The following is a 22,782-nucleotide window of genomic DNA, read 5'->3' on the forward strand; positions in this document are numbered from 1 at the left end:
AATCAAAAATCCAGTTTACCTGGTCAGCACCGCGGGGCAGACAAAGCTGCTCACTGTGCTCCACATATTGCACCTGAGTGGATATTTATGTTGAGATGTGAAAAGAAGGAAGGGACACGGCAAAATAAGACACTCCAGAACTGAAACCAGTTCACAGTTGGCATGAAAACCAGTGACAAAGCACTGTGGAAAAATACAAACCAGGAGCTGAGGGGAGGCTGAAAGCAAATCCTGACACCACCTGCGATCCCCACGGAACTCAGCACTCCGCCAGCTAAATGACATTTTGGAATTAATTACTGGATTCCAAATGACCAGGAACAGTTGTCCTGTTGGTAAAGCAATCTGCATTTGGGTGAAGTGCTGATTTGGAAAATCAGGCTCTCCTATCTCTACAAATGCATGCTCCAAGGGAAAACATCCAACAGCTCAGGGTCTCCCAAGCAGAGCATGTTTTTGGGAGATAGGGAAGCAAGCCATAGCATCAACAAATCCTAGGTTAAGCCTCTCCCCTTGTTATTTATTATTTCTATGATGTGCTCCTTCAGCACCAAGAGCCACACTCCTCCCTCCGATGCCCTTGAGCCCAGGGAGAGCTGCTTACACTTCCCAGCAGCAGCATTTCCTTAAGCACTGGGCAATTTGGAGAGCAATCTGCAATCCAGGAGCAGCACAGTGGTGAGGAGGCCCTGTGGTTTTGGCTGCACTCCACAGTCAGTCAGGAGTTCAGCAGAAGGAACCCAAAAGCAGGATAAAGCCACAGTTAATCACGCACCTTAGTGCTCCATAGGAGCTCACAGTTTTACCAACCACACCCTGTCCCATCAGCTGAGCTCTGACCTGCCGCTGGAACTGAAAACACAGAATTGCCTGTTATCTATTCCTCATTATGCCTCTTGTTTAGATGACTTGAAGCTTTTTTCTTTTTTTTTTTCCCATTTCAATGTAGTGCTGGTATAAAAAAAGCACCTCTATGGAAACAGCAAGCAGCAATTTATAAAAATGACTTATGATTCCTACTGAGTGTTTTATTTGACTACTATACTATCAAATCACAATGTGGCATTTAACGAACAGAAGATCTGAGTCAGACAGAAAACCATCTTCACCAGAGCACAAAACAAGGCAAGCACAGCTAATGCTATAGTAGTAGAACTTTAGATATTTTTGTAGGCAAATCTAAGCAAAAACACCCCAGCAAACCCCCAAACAAACCCCCTTCCAGCCCTCTCAGGCAGCTCTTTCTACACAAGATAAATATCAGGCAGCTGATGATTCATTAGTCAAGGCAGTCTATTAAGGGCTAATAGAAATGAAAACAGATTTGAAACTGTCAAAAACACACAAAAGCTTTGACCATGTAAAAGCCAAATTTCAGTGAGAATTCAGGAGACATAATGGGCAGAGGATAATCTCTTTTTGTCAGAAAATATTGATTATTGTCCCAATCAAGGCAGAGTTTAGCATACATTTGAAACTAAAAATCCTACATAAACAAGCAGCAAGTAGATAAGTGGTTAGGCAAAAGATCCTGCATGCCTAGGTCCTGACATCACTCATCTTTTTTGGATTAAACATTAGAAACTGGACTAATTGAAATGGGGAAATTAAGAACAATTATACTCAAAGAGAAGCTGGGTGTCTCCAGCAAACCAATGGCACTGCAAACACTTCTCCCAGTTCACATTCCCATCCACGGTAAAAATCCTTCCCTGTGAGGGTGGGGAGGCCCTGGCACAGTTTGCTCAGAGAAGCTGTGGCTGCCGCATCCCTAGAAATGTTCAAAGCCAGGCTGGATGGGGCTTGGAGCAGCCTGGGGTAGAGGAAGGTGTCCCTGCCTGCAAAATCCATCAAGACATGTAAAATGACCATCAGATCTCAACTACCAACCTTCAACCTTCAGCCTGACAATCTCAGAAGTGCCCTGTGGACATGATGTACCCAGTAACCACTGAAACCTTTCTAACCCCACTGGAAGTCCCAGATTTTATTTGGCAGCTGGATAAAGCTTCTGCTTGGTCTTGGCTGCCCACTGCACGAAGATTTCTACAGAAGGAACTGGGTGTTGCAAAACCCAGTACATGATCACTGAAGAGACAGGATGAAAAACACTTCTAAATATACAATTTGATTGTTACTCAACCCACAACAACTGAGACTACAGAGCAAGCAAAGCCCACCTTTCCTCCTCTTTAGCGATCAGAGAGGCACCAGACACAAAATCCAATGAATATTTGGATACGAACTTCCCTACCAAAGCTTTTTTTTCCTGTAATCATGTTTTCTACTTGGGCAGCACATGGAGATCTTCTTGTCTCAGGTGCCATGAGAAAAGTGTATACTGGCAGCAGAAGGAATGACAGGTTTGAGGAGTAATGTCACTGAAAAGGCAGTGGAATATAGCGTCCTCAAAACACTGGTGCTGACCATTCACGTGATGAATAGAATGTTTTTTCCCACTATTCCCAACACCTTTTTCCTAAAAATTCTCAGCAATGCCCTCTCGAGAATTGTATGGAGTAACTGGAGACAAACCCTAGAATGCAGCACCACACACAGTCCTGCTCATGGCCCTTTTTATGGCAAACTGGGACCATCAGTTACCAGGGTCAGTCTCACTGGTGTTTAGTCCCTATAAACATGAAAGGACTTTCAGAATCTAAAATACTTTTGTGGGCATGAATCCCACCACAGGTGTTTGTCTAACTATTGGTGACAGAGTCTGAACTTGCACAGAAGGGCATCACCCTGGCTTACACAGCAGTACAGGAAAGTCCTGCTTCTCTGATGAACAGAGAGCCTGCTCTGGCAGTGGCAGCAGGAAGGAGGCTGGGGATGTGGGGATGGGAATTGGCAAAGGAAGCCAGGCAGGGTTAGATGCAGGTCAAACAGCTAAAAGAAGTCTAGGAAAGAAGGTGCATCTATGGCTCAGGAGAAGAGGATATGCTGGGGAAAGAGCAAATAGGTAAAAGCAGTTACTAAAAAAATCTGCAACAGGGCAAGCAAAGCCACCTTTTACGGGTCAGAGGCACCACATGGAAATCGACTCAGTATCTAAATACGAACGAGGTACCGCAGCTGGAAGACGAAGGCGTAAGTGAAATGCCTTTTTAAATGGCTGCGACAGAGGCAGAGCTGCCCAGCCTGGGAAGCACGGGATGACCGAGGGGAAAGGCACGCGGAGCGCGCCGGGGCTGGCACCGCCTCCTGGGGCTGGGGCTGGCACCGGCACCGGGACCGGGACCGGCTCCGGCACCGGCTCCGCGCCGCGCTGACCCAGCGCCGGCCCCTCGCTGCCCCCGTGTCTGCCCCTCGCTGCCCCCGTGCCAGCCCCACGCTGCCCCAGTGTCTGCCCCTCGCTGACCCCACGCTGCCCCTCGCTGACCCCGTGCCAGCCCCACGCTGCCCCAGTGTCTGCCCCTCGCTGACCCCACGCTGCCCCTCACTGCCCCCGTGCCAGCCCCACGCTGCCCCTCGCTGACCCCACGCTGCCCCTCACTGCCCCCGTGCCAGCCCCACGCTGCCCCTCGCTGACCCCACGCTGCCCCTCGCTGACCCCGTGCCAGCCCCTCGCTGACCCCGTGCCAGCCCCACGCTGCCCCTCGCTGCCCCTCGCTGACCCCGTGCCAGCCACCCCTTGCTCGCTCCCTGCCTGATGCAGATCCGAGCTCTTCCCAGCCGCCCCGATAAGCCACTGAAGTACCCCAGATAAAGCCTCTCCCGTGCTGACAAGCCTTAAACTGACACCCCCAGAGGTGAGGAAAGGCGTTTCACTGGCTCAGGTGTTGCTCTGAAGGGAAAAATAGAAGCAGACAATCTAAAAGGGGCTGTTCTGACAGCTCTGCGGGTGCAAACCACTGATCTGAGTCAGGTTTTATTCATGGGGCTGGGATGGACTCTGCATCGCAGGGTACTTGTTGCTAACTCCTGTAGATAATTTTTTAATAAAATGCGGCCTTAATGGAAATGTAATTTTACAGAAGAACAAAGTGATTTCTTATGGGAAGGGTTAACTGAAGTTTGCTTCTGAAAAAGGTGGAGTCTTGCCCAAAATCAAAGAGAAACTCTGGATTGGCCCATGGAGTAGCATTCCAATCTCTCCCCACCACAGACACACAACAATGAGGTCACAACTTCGAAGGTAAAACAAGATTCATTTATTATTTGCTTACTCAGTAGATCGCACTGTCTTAAGCCCCTGAGCTAATGGGCTTTTATAATCGTCTTGTGATCAAGAATGTGAAATAGTTCCCTACAAGGCAAACAAACTTTGATTGCCAAAAGGGTGACCCTGTTTAGAACTACCCAAAGAATTTAAAAAGAGGCCTAAAAGTCAAAAAATCACACGGCAGGACAACAAACAAGGAAAATTCTTCACTGGGAAGATGTTTCTCCCTCTGGTGATGCACTCTCCATCTTCCTGTGCTCCCGACAATGACACTTGTCCCTGCAGAACTCGTTCACTTCCATATCCCTGCACCTCTTTTCCAAAACGTGGAAACGACTTTTTGTCTACAATCACTGGGAGTTTTCCTGAGCTTCAGCAGTGTAATTTTCCTCCTCCAAAAAGCTTCACACCAGCTACTGCATCATCTACTTCACATTAATCATCACAGCTGGTAATGGACTATAACACCATGCACACACTCATTTCTTTATATATCCAGCCATAAAAATGGTATTTTTGCATGTTTTATCTGTATGTAGACACACAAACACATTACAATAAGACTTGCTGTTACAAAAATCATGGAAATATCTGTTCACTGTTAAAAAGTATGTTTGTTCCTGGTTTTAACAGGAAAATTTCACCTGCACGCTTCTCCTGGTGCTCTCTGAGCAGTTAATCTATTATCTACCAGGAGAAACCAGGCAGAAATTTTATGGTACCATTCCAAAACTGAGCGTGTTTACTGGGTGTAAGTGCCACGCCACTGCCCTATCACTTCTGCCTTTAATGCAAATTCAAGCTGCGTTATGCACTTGCCTGGAGGGGTTTTATGAGGGCAAATGCCCACTTCAGGCAGACATTCCTGTGCTAATGACTCATGTGGCTGTGGTTTATTCCATGCTGGAAGCGCTGCAATTAGCATGAGCCCTCCCTCACAGCTCCTGCTGCTTCAGGGGAGGAAGGAGGATCCAAGCCCATGGCTGCTCCAGCTCTCCAGCTGCAGGATAAGCCTTCCAGGTCCTAAACCAGAACAATGGAGAAGCCCTGCTTTCATCTCTGCACGCTCACAGTTATTTGCTCTTCACCGCAGGGAACCAGAATTCCACCACAATTTTGTTCTCCACTGCCTTAATTCTCTCACTTGCTTCTCCCTGGCCAGAAAGTGGCACTCATGTGACCCATCCCCACTACCTGTTTGCCAGGATATTGTCTCAGCAGGCATTCCCAGTCCCTGAGTCAGGAGCTAAAATAATAAGTTTTAATGTTTAAAGCAAGTGGTTCAGGAGCATGAAGCAAACAGACACTCGGGCAATTTTAACTGCTTTGTGCCCGAGCCTTTGGGGTTTATGGCCCCCAGTTTTCCCATACAACCGTGAGATCCAGATTGCTTTTAGGGTTTGGGGTGTTTTTTTATTAAGGAGAGGGAGGTTCCCATATATTCCTATGATGCTGGAGATTAGGTCTATCAAAAGCATTCTCAATTACAGAGAGGCTGTAAAATTTAAAAAGCTGTAAAAGCAGCATTATCATAAACTGCTTAAGAGAGTATTAAGGAATCTGGAAATGACTCTTCATCCCAATTCTTCCAAGTGGACAGCTAAAGCCGAAGCTCCTCTGTTCCATTAACACAGTTCTTCCAGCACAAATCCTAACCCAGATTTTTGTGTAACAGGTCTCTGCTGCCATTAAAGCTGCCTTTCCCAAATAATGTTTCTGGAAGAGATCACCGGGGTCTACTGAAATATGAACTAAACCACAAGAAATTCCACCTCAACATGAGAAAGAACTTCTTTCTCTGAACTCTGTCCAGGGAGGGTGTGGAGTCTCCCTTTCCAGAGACGTTCCAGACCCACCTGGATGCACTTCTCTGTCACCAGCTCCAGGTGACCCTGCCTTGGCAGGGGGTTGGACTGGGTGATCTCCAGAGGTCCCTTCCAATCCCCTGGGATTCTGGGAATACATGGAGTTGAGCATCTCAGAAGCACCTTTAAATCCACCCCACATTTACCTGCATTCTCTGATGAACTTTTATAAGTAATACATTTCTTCTACACCAACCATTATCCAACAATCCCGTTTTCTCAGCCCTAATACTGTACTTTTAAGTTGTCTTCTTAAGACCATAATTATACTTTGCTGAAAGACATTAAACCAGCACAAGACAGACTCAGGATGGAGAACAGCTCCCAAGAATTCACGCTTTGTCTGGTTTACAGAAACATCCAGCTGGATCCCTAAACACATTTCTAAAGGAACCAACACACTCATCTGCACTTGGCCTGGCAGCTTGTGAGCAGCAGCAGCAGCAAGAGAAAACCCAAAGGAAAAGTTAACACAGGCATACCAAAAGGGCAGGAATTTCTAAACTGACCCAAAGCGTTTCTTCATCCCTGGAAGTGTCCAAGCCCAGGCTGGATGGGGCTTGGAGCAACCTGGTCTAGTGGAAGGTGTCCCTGCCCATGAGATGAGCTTTAAACCCTTCCAACTCAAAGCATTCCAGGCTTCTAAGCAATAATTCAAATACCCAGTTCAGAAAGATTCCAATACACAGTATTTCACCTCAACATGGTGCACTGCATTAACGTCAATTTTGCACAGTTGTTGTTCCTCTCTCCCTGAAATAAAGGGATGCTAAAACAAGTTGTGAGGCAACACGTAAGAGGGATTGCACTTCCAGAGCGACTCCGATACAGGCAGGAAAAAAATTCCTCATCCGAAGCCCTACAGGACCCATCCATTCTCCTGAGGACACCACATCATACCATACATACGTCTGCATTGACGTACACTCTATATTATGTTGTTATCTGTGTATTTTACGAGCTGTCCACAACGCCTTATGTAACGGATCCCTGTTTAATATGGAACGGCGTGTCCATCGCCGCGGCAATCCCGGCCGTTCTCCTGGATGGCGAAAAACACCCACTCGGACACCGCTGGGGAACCTCCTAATTCGAGGCGTCTGACCACGGCACCGGGGGCTCTGTGCTGCCAGAGAACCATTTTGATAGGGATGCTGGGGAGGGATCATCCCCTAGGGAACCACAGCAGCCTGTCCCAGCATCTTTGGGGCAGCACAGGGTCACCCCCCGGTGCCTCAGCCGCAGCACAGACACCCAGCCCGCCCGTGCGTGTCTGCGCGCCCCCCGCCCCGCTCCCGCAGCACTCACCGCCTCCGAGTCTTCAAACCCATGCAGGTACAAGTTGTCGTACATGGAGAGCCGGTGCGGGGGCCGGTGCGGGGCCGGAGGGCCGGGGAGCGCGGCGGCGGAGCGCGGTGAGGCGGCGGGGCCGAGCTCCCTTAGCGCTGCGGCGGCGCCGCCTCCCGCCGGAGCCCCCCCGCCCGCCCCGCTCCTTCCCGCCCGCCGCACCGCCGCCCCCCATTGGCTGAGCCGCGCGGTCGGCGCCGCGCCATTGGCTGGGACGCGCCGCCGCCGCCGCGCCATTGGCTGGGACGCGCCGCCCGCGAGCAGCGCTGCGCGCTGGCGCCGCCTCACGGGCTGATGGCGGCGGCCCCCTGTGGCCCCGGGGGCGGCCAACGCGGCGGCGGTCCCGTGCTTATTTATAATAAAACATACCTGCTTTACAATAATACTGCACAGTCTAGAGAAGACTGAGGTGAGATCTCATTAATGCATATAAATACCTCCAAGGCGGGTCAGAGGATGGTGTCAGGCTCCGTTCAGCGGTGCCAGTGACAGGTTGAGGAGCAATGGCCATAAAATAAAACACAAGTTCCAGCTCAACATAAGGAAAAACATCTTTCCATGAGGGTGGCAGAGCACTGGAACTGCTGCCCAAGGAGGTGTGGAGTCTCCCTCTCCAGAGTCATTCCAAACACCCGGACACATTCCTGTGTCACCTGCCCCAGGTGACCCTGCTTGGACTGGACGGTCTCCAGAGGTCCCTTCCAGCCCAATTCTGCGGTTTATTTACAATAAAATACAGCCTTTCTTTTTCAAGATTCCAGAGAACAGCGTGTGGTTTCCAAGGAAAACTATCTGTCCACCCCCCACAATATCTGGAAACAATTAAGAATTAAACCCGAAAGACACTAAGACTAAACACTAAGAATTTACAGAACACACACGCACCCGATGGTCTGGAAACAAGAAAACCAAACCCTAAACACCAAGAATTAGAAAAACAGAAGTTTGAACCTGATTTACAACTAAATTAAGAAACAAAATCTTTAAACTGGTTCCTCCTGGAGCTCTACAAATGAAACTTCTGGTGTAACATTACGTGATTAAAAAGTCAATAAATAATTAAACACTAATGACAGAACTAATTTACAATTTACTTCCTATTCTTATTAAAACAATTTTTTAAAATCTCATTTTCAGTTCAATCTGATCCAACACTGCTGTTTCACAAACGCTTCCTATTTGTGTTTTCCATTTGCTTCATCTGCTTTTCCTTCCAAAAGCTTCCTTTACTTCTGCAAAGTTACCTCTAATCCCATGGGAAGTGTCCAACAGACACCTGAAGCAAAGCCAAAAGTGTTATTCTTGCCATATTCACAACTTCTTACAAATTCCATTGAAGGTTTCCCAAAATTATGCTAAATCTTATTTCCAATTTACTAATTCTGACAGAGGAGGAGCTCAGCTTCTAAGATGCTCTTTAAAATGTTCATTAAACTCCCTATCCAGGAGTTAATTTTTACAGCCTGTTCTACAGGGTTCTGGAAGATCTGTGATGTTACAGATCGAAAGAATCAGCTATGAGAATCACTGATCAGCTCAAAATTAGCAAAAAAAAGGGCTGTGAAATCACAAGACGAAGGGAAAAAAGTGAACTTCACATGGATTGGTAATAAAACAACTTAATTCAGAAGTCATGGGAATCACTATTTGATTTCCAGTCCTTACATTTCACACTGTCCTTTTAAGACACAAAGGTTATTAAAAATATATATTCAATAACTCAAAAGGTTCCTAAAAGATGCTATAAAAATACAAATCCCTGAAATACAGAGGAATTCTAAATCAAAGGCTGTTTTGAATATTATGAGGTAATTTATCCAAGAAACACACACCAAGGTGAGGGAGGAAGACACCCAGCTCTTCCAAGCTGACTGGAAAGCAATATAAATATAATAAATATGCTGAGGGACCGGGGGGCTGGATGGAACTCGGAAGTAGGGAGCAAGGGGAGGGTGGATAAATAGGCTCAGGAAAATAGCTCCAAATTTCTATCAGTGACAAATCATCGCTATTCCAGTGATATTTGTTGTGACACTGGATGTAGGGGTGGTCATCTCTGCTGGCTTCCAGGAAGTGAAATCCCTTTGATTCCAACTCCCAGGAGAGCTCAGCGCAGGCAAAACGGGGAGAGCACAATAGGCTGACACTTCAATGCTCCGTGTTTCTGAGGTGAGCTCCCCAGGGAGTGGCTCAAAGGAACAAATAAAAAGCCCACAGTTGTAAAAGATGAGGGTCTGAGAGATCAAGATCATCCCTGGCCTGTTTCCAAAAGAGAATTCAGATGTCTGATATTTTCAGGCAGGGAATTCCACCGCCTCAGCCACAGTGAGCCTCTGTTACGTGTCCTCCTCGCTCTGCTTTTGGCCAACACTAAAGGAACGACCTGCTGAAAACATGGAATGGGTAAAGAGCTAAAAGGAGCCTTGTTAAGGTCTAACCTTTAAAAAATGTCATTTTTCTAATGGCTTCAGTTGCTGCAATATTCAATTCTTTAATAGCATTCACTGATGATGTTAATCAGAGTCCACAACTCCATGTTTCCAAGGGCACAGGAGACTTTGAAAGAGATGTAAACAGAGACCACAAGTCATCCAAAACTTTTAATACCCAACAAGTCACTGAGGATATAACCCAGACTAAAATGTTTTCAGGTTGGAGGTTGGGGAAAGAGAAAGGCTCGGAAGTCAGAATACTTTGAGCTTCCACAGTCCTCCAAAATACTTGGCTTCCTCCAAATACTCTGCTGCCATTAGAGATTATTCATATCCTCTTTATTTTTAATTAGAGTACGAAGGAAATCTCTCCGAGACGTGTATCCATCTATCCCAAAATATCAATTATTTAGTCAGTCCTGAGCTACCCAAGTGTGGGAACACTGAGGGTTTTTTTCCAAGGGCGTGAATACCGAACCAGAGAAAATTTTATTTCCAGCCGGATCTAATGATTCCTCAATCAAATGACAGCACTTGTGTGGTTCTTTCAGGAGCTGGAGCAATGAACTATTTGCATAAACACACTGAAGTGCTGCTGGAATAAATAAATGCGCAGGATCCAGATTGCCAAGTCAAGGGAACGCCTCGGCACCGCACTGCGCCAAGCCGGGATGGGAGTCAGCAACTTCTCCCTTCTCCCTACTTCAACAAATTCCACTTCCACCTGGGATTTCGCTGGGAGCTGAGTGGAGCAGCAGCACTGCCTCTTTTCCTGCTGCTGTGGGGGAGAGAAGGAGCTACAGCAGTGTTAACCCTGAAGCAGCAAAACCCCAACACCAACACAGAGAAGTTCTGTACGGCCTCTCCCCGCTCTCACATCAGGTCATGGTCCTGGATTCCGAACATTACTTAGGGACAACGAGGCAGAACCCCCCCCCAGAAGGCAAGGGCACATTAACAAAGAGCATTAGTGGTTACATTAAGAGCAGGCTTGGATATGGCTCCACTCCTTCCAGCACACAGAGGACTCCAAAACCCGCAGTCTCCATCAGCATCCTCCCCATGAAACACAAACTTTGGGTTTCATCTTCCCCTGCCTGGATTCCTGGGCCTGTTGAAAAAAACTGCTCTCTCCCATGGAAAGCTGCTCTTGTTGACATCAGCAGAAGAGCCCAGGGATGGATTTCATTATTGGAAAGGGAAAGGACCGTCAGCATTCTCCAGCAATCCTCCTAAGGCACAGATTGCTTCCATCAGTGGGAAGGAGGCCAGTTCCTCACTCTCCTAAGTGATTTGGCATAGCCCCACTCCTTGCCCCTTCTCCCTCTAAAGCAATTTCTCTGCCTCTCTCCCTCCTCTTCTGTTTTATAATAGAGATTAGATAAGAATCTGGTGCAGCTTCTGCCTTGGATGGAGGCATGGCCAGAACCTCCTGAGATCCCCTCTAACCCTGTTTTCCAGCAGAATGGGATGGCATTTGTGGGACTTGGAGTCCTCGAAGCCACCAGAGGAATAGGGATGTGTTTCTGTTTCAAAAGAAAGGAGGATTGTGCTGTTTGGGATATATCCTGGCACAGAGGATTCGGTGAATTTTAAGGTTTTATTCAAACAGACTGGTGGACAGCGTGCTTTAATCCTTGGGAATTTCAAGTAATAAATTAGTCTGGTCTAATTTGACAGATCTTCTGGAGGAAGCGAGATGCCACCTATTCTAAAACACATTTATCTGACACTGTTATGTAAAGGCTGCTATAATTAAAGAGTGTGAAGACTTGGTTGTCACTTCCTCTTGGTTGGAAGCACCTACAGTGAGAGAGGTAACTGGGCTACATTTGTAGGTACCCTCTATATTTAACGAGTTGTGAAATGCCTCTTTCCCACAGGCACTGTGGAGACCTGCAGGAAGCCGAGCTGCAGGGAAGCAGAGGCCCTTCCAGAGGGTTTTAGGGCTTAACAACTCCAGCCAACTCCAACTGTGGCTTCCACAGGATTGAGCAGAGCAAACCCCAAATTACCTGTGCAAGACACAGCCCCGTGTGAGCACAGGGATCCCTTTGAAGGTGTGGAGCTTGGAATGAAGGATCCACACGGATCCTTGGGCAGCGGGGCAGTCACAGAGATATCCATGGCCACTGACCACGGAGATCTCCCTCCAGCAGCTCCCAGTGTCCACCGGGCTGCTGAGAAGGTCCCAAAGACCCAGTCACACCCCAGGCACCACCCCGAAAAGCCAGAGTGGATTTGTGGCTGGAATTGTGTCACATTTCCTTGCTGGAAGGGAGATGGGGGGTTCTGTTCTTAGGGAAGATCCACATTTTTATCTGCCGTGCCAAAAACCATCTGGGCCAAAGGATTAAGCACTTGTTTTATCCCTTATTTTAAGCTCTTCTGCTTTCCTTATGAATATTAATCCATCTCCTTAGCTGCCATAAGTGCTGATGCTGAGTTTCTGCACAACACTTTAGGCTGCAACTGTTGGAATGATGGGAAAGGATCGCTAAAAGCCAATTACAAACTTTATGGGAAGCTGCTGCTATTTTATCCAAGCAGGGAAAGGCACCACTGCATTCTGGAAATCCCATCCATATTGGAACACACCCACCAGGGCTGCAATCATCCTCCTGGGGCTGGGAACAGCAAAGCTGCACAGAGAAAGAGCACTGGATTTGTACTGGGAATGCCAGGTACATCCTATTACTGAAGTCCAACCACTACAGAGCAATGAACAGAAAGATTTTCCAGTCTCAGAAAAGACAAACAGCCCAGAAAGCTCCTGGTCAGTGTTAATTTCCCAGATGCATTTAAGTATTTGCAGTTTTATCAGTGAACACTCATAAAAAAGTTGCTTGAAATGTATTTTTGATAAATTACAATTATCATGTAATAGTTCTTTAGAGAAAACAAAGCCTTGAGTTTGCAAAAAGACAGCCCTGCAAGCTAAAATGAAACTCCAGCTTCTGTAAAATACATGATCTCATGGAGATTTTTCTTTTTCTTTAGCTAAACTAGTAAAACTACACATTTTATTTTGTATGTAGGTTCAAGGAGTAGGGTAAAGGGTGTCTTAGAGTCAGGCACAGAGCTTTGAAGTCCCAGTGCTCAGAAGAATTTGCTGTTCTTGTTAAAAAGGTTAATGGAATCAATCAATCAATCAATCAATCAATCAATCAAACTAGGCAAACACAGCTCAACTTCATCTCCAGTTTGCTGCTTCTCCTTGGGATTTTACAGGGATGCCTTGATTTGGCTGCTGATCTTACTGCATTTCCCTTTGCTTTATAATCCAATTACCACAGGCTGCAACACAGCACTTGGAATTTCATGGCAGGGGACAAGAAGAAACTCCTCAGTTCCCTGCAGTAGATTTCCATGACTCCCATCCAAGTGGAGAAACTGATCCAGAAACAACAGATCAATGAAGGAGGAACCACTTGTCCAACCTGATTTCTTTAAATATTTAGCCAGAGTACTTGGGAGCTGAGTTGAGAAGAACAAATATTCATGGCTTTAGCTCTGCATATTTAAGTGCGTTGTGTTCCTTCCTGTAAAGTCTCCGGGAGACCTCTCCTTATGTACCTGATGAAACGATGACTCTGTGATGTTCTCACCATCCAGGAGCAGAGCACACAATCTGTGGAAAAATCCTGAAAAAATGATGACTCCTCATCTTCCTTATGGGACAGCCCTGGAACACGTAAAAACCCCATTTCTGTATTTCTCATGTTTCTCCATCAGAGAGGTTCATTCCCTTCCACTGGCTATTCTGGAAGGCAGCAAATGGGAGCATTCCCAGGAGAAGGACTAAGGGTCTTGCCAGCGAGGTGGGATGGCTCAAAGCAGACACCCAAATGCCACAACATCCCCCCTGTTCTTCCCTCTGCTCTCCCTGCAGGGACACCCCGAGGCAGGTCTGCTCCAGCAGCTCCAGGCACAGCGGTGCCTCTGGACGGGACAGGAGTTCAGGGATCCCCGGCGCCGCCATCCTCCCACAGAGCCAGGTGGGAATCTGGGATGAACGGAGTCATCTGTGCTCTGCCGAGGGTGAGAAACACCTGCAATTCTCACTTAATTCATTCAGCACCTCCAAATACTCCACGTGCCAGCAGCACCGTGTGAGACCGTTTACAAATCCCAGGCAGTTAGAAAGGACTAAAAATACCTTCTGCCTTTTCCTTAAAAAGAAAAATCATCATTGCAAAACTCCCTGCAGCAGCAGAGCCCATCCTTGTGCTACAGGTCTGCAAAGCCCCACGTGGAGTTCATAAAAATCCCAGAATCCCAGAATCCCAGGGTGGTTTGGGTTGGAAGGGACCTTAAAGCTCATCTCATTTCACCCCTGCCACGGGCAGGGACATCTTCCACAGACCAGGCTGCTCCCAGCCCCAGAAATTTTATTAAATCAGGTAATTTCTGATTCTCTGAACACTTATAAAATGCTAATGTTTTTCCCTCGGACTCTTCCATGCAGGTTCAGACCTGGATTTTCCCTAACCTCTCAAACCCTGCATTAAAAAAGATCAGAATCATTAGTTTATTCCAGTCTTTTACAAGATCCCTACAGAGACTACTTAAAACCCCCCAAACTCTAAATAAACTGCTGAAAGTTCTGTCCTAGATCTGAAACTGCCTACGAGACAGGAATAAAAATTTAGGAATATATAGGGGGGGATCAATAATCACTGCCTGATATTTTCTGTGCTCCCCAATAAAAGCTGGGGGAATTTTATTTCTGTTATATTTCAAGTGAGAATTGGAGTCCCTTGAGAGCAAAAAAAAAATGGAAAAATTCAGCTTGAGCAGCTCAGCCTGACAGGGTTACAAGCAGAAAACAGAATATTCTAATTGGGAGTGTGGAGAATAATAACTAATGGCAGCTCTGCCATCCCTGCCTATAATCATGATGAGCAATAGAGGAGCAGATCAGAACCTCATGTTCTCAGCATTTAATTCAGTGTCCAGATGAGGGAGCATGGACTTAAAAGGTGATAAAACTCAAAATTCATAAAAGGATGTATTTATCCCAAATGGAGAAAAAGCCCAGGCTCTGTTAAAATGATGAACTTGTAGCTTATCCTTTAAAAAAAGGTTGGATGTGAATTGGAATACTACACCTGCTGTAGCTCTACACGTTGTGCTCAGCAAAATTTAGGGATAAAGTCAAAGCTTTGACTTCAGCCTTGATCCCTTGGCAGGAACAGCTTTAGGAAGGGACCTAAAGTGGGCATTTTTTTCTATTTGTGTTTTCCACTGCATTTTATTCTCCAAAAATATCTGCTATGATGGGCAGAACATATTAAACACATAATACTTGACTGAATTCTGGTAGTTACTACTTTGTCCAACTCCCAAAGAAAACCCAAACTTTTTGGGCTCGACCAGAAATTTAGAAGCAGAATTTTCAGATACATTGATGTAGTGATGAAAAATTTGTTTTGTTCCAGTTCAGGCTAGGAATAAAATGGCTTCAGCCCTCATTACTGCGATTAAACATTATATCACTGTAAAATGCCTTAGTAGGGAATATTGCTGCCACCTCTTGGTTCAGCAGGATGAAAATAGCAGGGTGAGACGAAGCAGAGAGCTGCAGGTGGAGCTTTCCCAGATGTTTTCTCCGGTCAGAAATTTGGCTCTTGGAAACCTGTGACTTTAGGATGGCTTTCCAAACCCAGCTGGGAATGGGATACTCTGAAATCACTTCTGTTGACCCTGACTGGAGGAAAATTGGCTGAACGTGGAGGGAAGTTGGAGGGAAAAAAGCCATAATTTGACTTTACTGTTCAAATTCTCCTTGGAGCTGCATCAGTGGACACAACAAAGGTTCCTGAAGGTCAAATTGCCAACAAATGGAAATCTGCCCAGGCACCAGCAGCGTCCCTTTCTCCCCATCCATGTCCCACTGGGACTGTTTTTAGGCTGTCAGGGGAGCAGGATGTGAACAGGCTCCAAGGCTCCACGTGGCCTGGCAGAGTCAGATCTCTGCCTCGGGAATACCCCACCCAAAAGCTCCCCTGACTTGCACCCAGCAAAACCCACTGGTCTTTCTCACTCATTTCAGACCAAGCTTCTTGGAAAACTGTTCCAGTGGAAGATTCGGAGCCTTTGGTTCTGACTCCACCAGCTGCTGTCAGATTTTGTGCATCACAGGGGACAGGACCCCACTCCCACCCCACTCCACTGCTTCACCCCCTTCCCAAGGATCCAGCGCCTCTCCCCAACACCAGCTGAGCTCCTTTTGCTTCCCTCTCAGCCTGGATCACATCCCAGCCAAGGGATCCAGCCTGGATCCGGGTGGGATGGAAGGAGGGCACCGCAGGAGCAATGGGGCAGAGGGGAGTCACAGGGAAGGCTGCAGCTCTGATCCCAACCCCAAACCACACACAGGAATCACGAAAAACTTGCAGAGTAATTAAACTTCAACAGCCACACATGGAATGTGCTACACAGAAGGAAGTGGGGAAAGTCCACCGTGACAAATCCATAAATAGCCCTGATCCTGCCTAATGGGAAGGTGTGGAAGGGCCCAGTGCTCTTAAATCAGAGGTGAAGTGATCCCCACAAAGGCTGGATGGACCTTCAAGCTGGACTTACACACTCCTAGAGCCAAGAGATTTAACCCAAGTTCAGCACAGCAGCTTTACAGACTTAGTCATGGGGAAAAAATAAAAATAAAAGGCTTTTTATTAAACGTCTTCAATACTTTCCATAGTAGCAGGAAGCAGGCATTAAGGATTTAATAGGTTCTTTTGTCCCTGGACTCATTCCTGCCCACACACTTGCGTGCCCGCTCTCCCCACGGAGCTGGAAAGCCCTGAATTCCTCCTCATGCAGATAATTTGGTTTTATTCATCTTCTGCAGAGCCCACCTTCATCTTGGGGGTGGTGAGTGGGTGGGAAGGGCAGAGGTGACAAAGGAATTGAGCTGAATTATGCACAGAACTGGGAATATCCAGCTCTAAAGGTGAAGCTTGACAGGGCTGATATATCCAGGAAAACATTTTCTTAAAATACCAAATGTCTCTAATTTAAACCAGACTCTTAAATGCCTTTATCTTAAATGAGCAGGTATAAAGGGGTAATGAGAATATTCCTTCTACTGCAGACAATTCCTCTTCTCCCTGCTGAGCACTGACAGACAATAGCTCCAAAATTCCTTTCCAACATCCATAATGCAGATTAAATTTCAGCTTTAGGAATTTGAGGAGCCATTTCCAGACAAAGCTGTTGTGTTGCAAGACTCACAGGCGTAGTTTGCCCACCCTAAAAAACCAGCAAACAACCCAAAAGCGATGCCTGATGCCAGGATGATCCTCACAGGTAATTTACAGTAATTTGCAGCGCAGCCAATCAATTCATAAATCCCCAAACCACATTTAATGAATGGAATAAGCACATTATGGCCATTTGTGGCACAGGAATGCTTCACACCAGAGTGTCATTTTCTTATTTCAAATGAGCTGGTTTAAGTCCAACACCTGAAAGAAGTGCCAATTAATGGAGGTGCATTAATTAGCAGCTCGGGAGACCTGGACTCTGATTTCCAGCACTCCTGAATAGACACGTGGCCAAGACAAACAGGCTGGTGAGCCCAGGCTGGATTTGGGCCAGTAACCCAAAAAATGAACCCAAAAAATGACAAGCTGTGGTCTGGGCGAGAACACGAAATTGCCAACTTGCTTCTGCTCTAACAAAGCACCACAAATGACACAAAATAACCTCCCAGGAGGAGGAATGGCACCACACAAAGGGTGTCGTGGGAAAACCAGCCCTGTGCTCCCCCCTGTCCTGCACTGAGCCGGTCCAAGCGAGGAAAGGATTCCAGGAATCTCTTCAAACAGCAGCACCACGTGGTTTGGGGAAAGCTGGGAAGTAAAGGCAGAGCAGCTTCCACACCAGTGTTTTGGGCAGAGGGAAAACCCCCTCGAACTCGAGTTCCAGTTCTGCATGTTCCAGAGTTCCCAGAGAACTTGGGGCCTCCCCATGCCTGGCAGTGTCCAAGGCCAGGTTGGATGGGGCTTGGAGCAGCCTGGGATAATGGAAGGGTGTCAGGGGTGGAACTTGAAGCCCAGGGATAGGCTTTAAGGTCCCTTCCAACCCAAACCATTCTGGGATTCTTTGGCATTGGGATTGTTGGGGTCTCTGTGCAGGGCCAGCAGTTGGACTGGATGATCCCATGGGTCCCTTCCCACTCCAGACATTCTGTGATTCCCTGCCTGCCTCTCCACCAGCAGCTCTCCTGCATCGCTCCCTGCTGCCTCTGCACAGGTCAAGGCTCATGATCTCCATCAGAAATGGCTGGACAGCTGGACTGGACAATCCTAGAGGTCTTTTCCAAACTTAACTTCTGTGATTCCACGGAACAGCCAGCGAGGCATTATCAGGACTCCCCGGTCCCTTCCTCTGCAGCTCCCCCCGGGGATGACTCAGAGCACAAAGCTCATATTTATACACCAGTGATGTGCAAAATCTGCACAGGATGAGAAAGTCTTTCAGCTTTAGCACGAGGGTAACACTGAATGCTTTCCTTAACACTTCCATTTCTGGAGACAGAGGAACATCAGAAATCAATCAGTCCCAGCATTAATTCAGAAGCTTCTCCAGCACAATTGGGGAAAACAAAATTCTCTTCGATTTCAATAAAATCACAGCTACAAACCACTTAAAAATGAATATACACAGGGAGAGAGTGGCTCCAAACCAGCTGGTTTGGGAACAACTGAGGTCAGATTTTATTTCTGAGAGTTGGAGCATGTCCAGGGAAGGGAAGGGAATGGAGCTGGAGAATTCCTGAGGGAGCTGGGAAAGGGGCTCAGCCTGGAGAAAAGGAGGATCCAGAGGGATCTTTTCCCTCTCTGGAATTCCCTGACAGGAGGGGGCAGCCGGGGGGGTCGGGCTCTGCTCGCAGGGAACAGGGACAGGAGGAGAGGGAACGGCCTCAGGCTGGATATTGGGGAAAATTCCTTCATGGAAAGGGTGCTCAGGTGGAGTCCCCATCCCTGGAGGGATTTTAAAGCCCTGTGCATGTGGCACTTGGAGACAGGGGTCAGTGCTGGCCTTGGCAGTGCTGAGAGAATAGTTGGACTCAATCTTGGAGAACTTTTCCAACCCTAATGATTCCATGATAATATTAAATTCCTAAATTCCTGGAGTCATTGCACCCTCCCAGATCACACCTGCACGAGATCCCTTCATCCCAGTGGATCCCACAGCCCAAGTGTCCCGAGTCCAGAGCCCCAAACGGGAGCTCCAGCACAGCACTGAGGGCAGTGCCTTCAACAAGCACCTAAAATTAGGCTGCCATTCCCACCTGGGAATTCTGCCTGGCACAGGCACTTGTCCTCCCTCACTAATTGCTGTTAGAAAGTCAGAATTAGGCAGCACAGTTCTGCAAAGCAGAAGGTTGGATATCCCAGGAGAGCCGCTCCGAGCCAGAGCATCTTCGCCCTTTCCCAGAAGGATTCCCACTGTTCCACCAGAGCTGCAATTAACAAGGGAAGCGCCTCCATTTCAAGGATTTCTTCCCCAAAATCTATAGGATGAATCAGTTAATAAGGGCTGAACCCCTGGATTTCTCATGCTAAGTGGCCTTGGACTGCTATTTTCCATGTGGGTTTCCATGGCAATCGGCAGAACCCGGAATAAATTTGTTTTGTCATAATTGCTGCACAATTCTGGGCAAAGGGAAGAAATAAATATTCTCTTACTATTTCTCCCAGCTCGACCCAGGAGCTGGAGCTTTCCTGAAGCTCCTGATTTAGTGAACAAACCGAAAATCACCAAATATGACGAACTGCAGCAATGATGATTACTTAGGATAACCAAACCTGAGCACTGCCAGCGTGTGGGAGTGTTTATTAGTGTCTCCATGACTCAGAACTATTCCATCTTTAGAGCTTTTCCCAGATTTTCCCCGTGCTCCACGACGTGGGGAGGAGAGAGCAGAGATTTGACATCAGCAGGATGTTTTTAGGGCTCTGAGAAGGCAAACCAAAGGCTGAGCCAGCTCTGAGATCACCCCCAGCATTCCCAGTTCTACCAGTCCGGGATAAGGAGAGAAGACAGCCCTGCCCCACGTTCCCAGGGGGTTTAGGCTGCTTAGAAACCATAAATTAATTTTTGGTATCTAATTATAAATCTATAAAGTCATCCTAGAGAAGACATTGGGAGACCTTTTCCTCTGCTGGTTTCCCTGTCCAAGTTTCTGAGCAAACTTGAATTTTAAAAAAATTGAATATATAAAGAAAAATAATATAAAATATCAAAATGTAAGTATAAAATATAATATTATGGAGCAGATATCTGGACCTGGAAGATTTTTTTGGGAGGGAAAAGCTGTGATTCAGACACAGCCACATGCTCTCACCTCAGCTTCCAAGGTGACAATAAAGCAGTGGCCTCTCCCCAGAGAAATCCCAAGGGCAGGGTGGAGGAATAACCTCCTTTTCCCTGTTAAAGACCCTTCCCTACAGCACATCATGGGATGGACCAGTCAGCTGGGAAAACGACACCTCTTGAGTGCTGTTTTTATCAGATTTCTCACAGTTTCATGGTGTCAAAGCAGCACAAATGGGGTCATTTGCCTTGGCAAATCTGGCTGCCTTTGCCAATTCTTTTTTTTTACAATTTAATGTGGAAGAAAATCCAAGATTTTTTAGTTAAAAAGCCCCAATTTTAAATTTACATCACCCCAAATCTCAGCAGTGCCACCTACCCAGCTCCCCCCCACAGTGCTCACTGGGGATTTCTATTTACTTGTGGGCTGACAACATGGAATTTTCTTCTTTGAAAAAAAAAGTGCTGGAATTCCCATCCTCTACTCTCAGAACAAATATTTTTATGAAACTTTATCATAAACCAACAGCTCTGTGAGGAGATCAAAGAAATCAATGAGCACTTCTGTGTCAAACCCATCACAGTAAAACAACGGTGGATTGTGGGGTAAATAGAAAAACATAAAAGAGAGTCATGGGATCAGAAAATCATGGAATATTTTGGGTTGGAAGGGATTTAAATCCCATCCAGTCCCACTCCTGCCATGGCAGGGACACCTTCCACTGTCCCAGGCTGCTCCAAGCCCCGTCCAACCCAGCCTTGGACACTTCCAGGGATCCAGGGGCAGCCACAGCTGCTCTGGGAATTCCATCCCAGCTCCTCCCCACCCTCACAGGGTAGGAATTCCTTCCCAGTATCCTGCCTAACTGTGCCTAACTGAAACTGTCGATGAGAGAAGTGAAAAATCCCACCCACCCAAGCAAAAAAAACCCCAACAAGAAGTCCAAGCTGTCTCTGGTATTGATCAGTGATAAGTTATGGATAAGTTCTGAGGAGCTCTGTGTGGCGGGAGCCAGAGCCTGGCTCGGCAAAGGCCGAAGTGTTTCCCACACGGAAATGAGCCCACGGCTCTCAAGGAGCAGTTCTGGAGGCTGGCACCGGGTTTTTATTTATTTTGTGGTGTTTGCAGCTCAGTTCATGCAGCCACAAAACGCTGCCAATGCCCCCGGAACCGAGGAGTGGCATCGCCCTGCGAGGGGCGACGGCACAGCACGGATTTCACCTGAGCAGCTCACAAACGCCCCGTCACGGAATGGTCGCTTTGCCTCGTGCCTCCTGCGAGCTCAACGCCTGCCCTGGAAGTGGCTCCAGCATCAGAGGGACCTGGAGCTGCTGGAGAGAGCCCAGAGGAGCCCCAGAGCAGCTCCAGGGCTGGAGCGCCTCTGGAGCCCGGCTGGGAGAGCTGGGAATGTTCCCCTGGAGAAGGGAAGGACACAGGGAGAGCTCTGAGCCCCTTGCAGGGCCTGAAGGGGCTCCAGGAGAGCTGGAGAGGGACTGGGGACAAGGCATGGAGGGACAGGACCCAGGGAATGGCTTCCCAGTGCCAGAGGGAAGGGATGGATGGGAGATTGGGAACTGGGAATTGTTCCCTGGGAGGGTGGGCAGGCCCTGGCACAGGGTGCCCAGAGCAGCTGTGGCTGCCCCTGGATCCCTGGCAGTGCCCAAGGCCAGGCTGGACATTGGGGCTGGAGCAGCCTGGGACAGTGGGAGGTGTCCCTGCCCATGGAACAGGTGGATTGGGATGGGCTTTAAGCTCCCTTCCAACCCAAACCATCCCGGGATTCTGGGATTCTACAAATGTACATTTAAGGCAAGAAAGAGCATTGTGTTTATCTTACCTGGGCTACAAAAATCAGGAATTCCTGCAAGCAGCATTCCTTGTACCTCCAACTCATCTCTCCTGGGATAACCCAGGCCTCTTACAAATATCCAGCACTGCAAATTATTCCCTGAAAATCAGCAGGAGCAACACTGGGAATGAATCCCATTGTGTTTGTGGTATTTGTCCCTGAGCCGAGCTCTGTGCTCAGGACTTTGAAAAATATAAAAACCACATTTAAATGATGAAAAGGACTTAAAGTCGTGAGGACTCGATGCTGAAGGACTGGATGTTCCAGCGAGCCTTAATCCAACATCCCCATCCTGTGGCTTGGACCAGAACTGCAGAGTTCCATCCCAGAAACTCAGCTCCTGCTGCCACATAACCGTGTATGCACACCGGGCATGGAATTTTTCCTTTTAATTACTTTCCTGCCTGTAATTCTCTTGGAAAAGCATTTTTTTCTATGGATCTGAGATTGTAAAGAAATGGGAATTGTGTGTTTGACAGCCATGAAATGCTGTAAATCAAGGGGATCTTCATCCTAACACTGCACAAGAACCTGAGAGCACTGACTCCCACAAATACCTCTCACAAAATGGGATCACCACATGAGCCAGGATGTGCCAGGTTCATCCTGCCTGAGGGAAAAATAAGGAATAAGGAAGAATTTTGTGGAAAGGGGCTTTTAGAAGGTACTTAGTGGCTTTCTATGTAAGTGAATACATGTCTCAGCGGTCTGAAACTCTTGTAAACATTGTTCCTGTTTTTTCTAGGATCAGCTATTTCATTCCCACGGAATTCAGTGTTGTCTGTTCTGAC

The 22,782-nt window shown here is 47.3% G+C and overlaps 1 protein-coding gene across 7 annotated transcripts in view; it reads right to left on the bottom strand.

Moving 5' to 3' along the window:
- Positions 1–7,466, bottom strand: part of CACNB4 (calcium voltage-gated channel auxiliary subunit beta 4) — a 42,206-nt gene extending 34,740 nt beyond the window's left edge. For all 7 annotated transcript variants that reach the window (XR_011152064.1, XR_011152062.1, XR_011152063.1 and 4 more), the window contains exon 1: positions 7,342–7,466. Coding sequence is in view for 4 of the 7 variants with exons in the window: in XM_069021338.1 (XP_068877439.1) it covers positions 7,342–7,386 (45 nt within the window). In the remaining 3 variants the exon portion in view is untranslated. The remainder of the gene's footprint in view (positions 1–7,341) is intronic.
- Positions 7,467–22,782: the final 15,316 nt, after the last annotated feature.

This window comes from Aphelocoma coerulescens, chromosome 7, assembly GCF_041296385.1.
Source record: "Aphelocoma coerulescens isolate FSJ_1873_10779 chromosome 7, UR_Acoe_1.0, whole genome shotgun sequence".
Taxonomy (NCBI): Eukaryota; Metazoa; Chordata; class Aves; order Passeriformes; family Corvidae; genus Aphelocoma; species Aphelocoma coerulescens.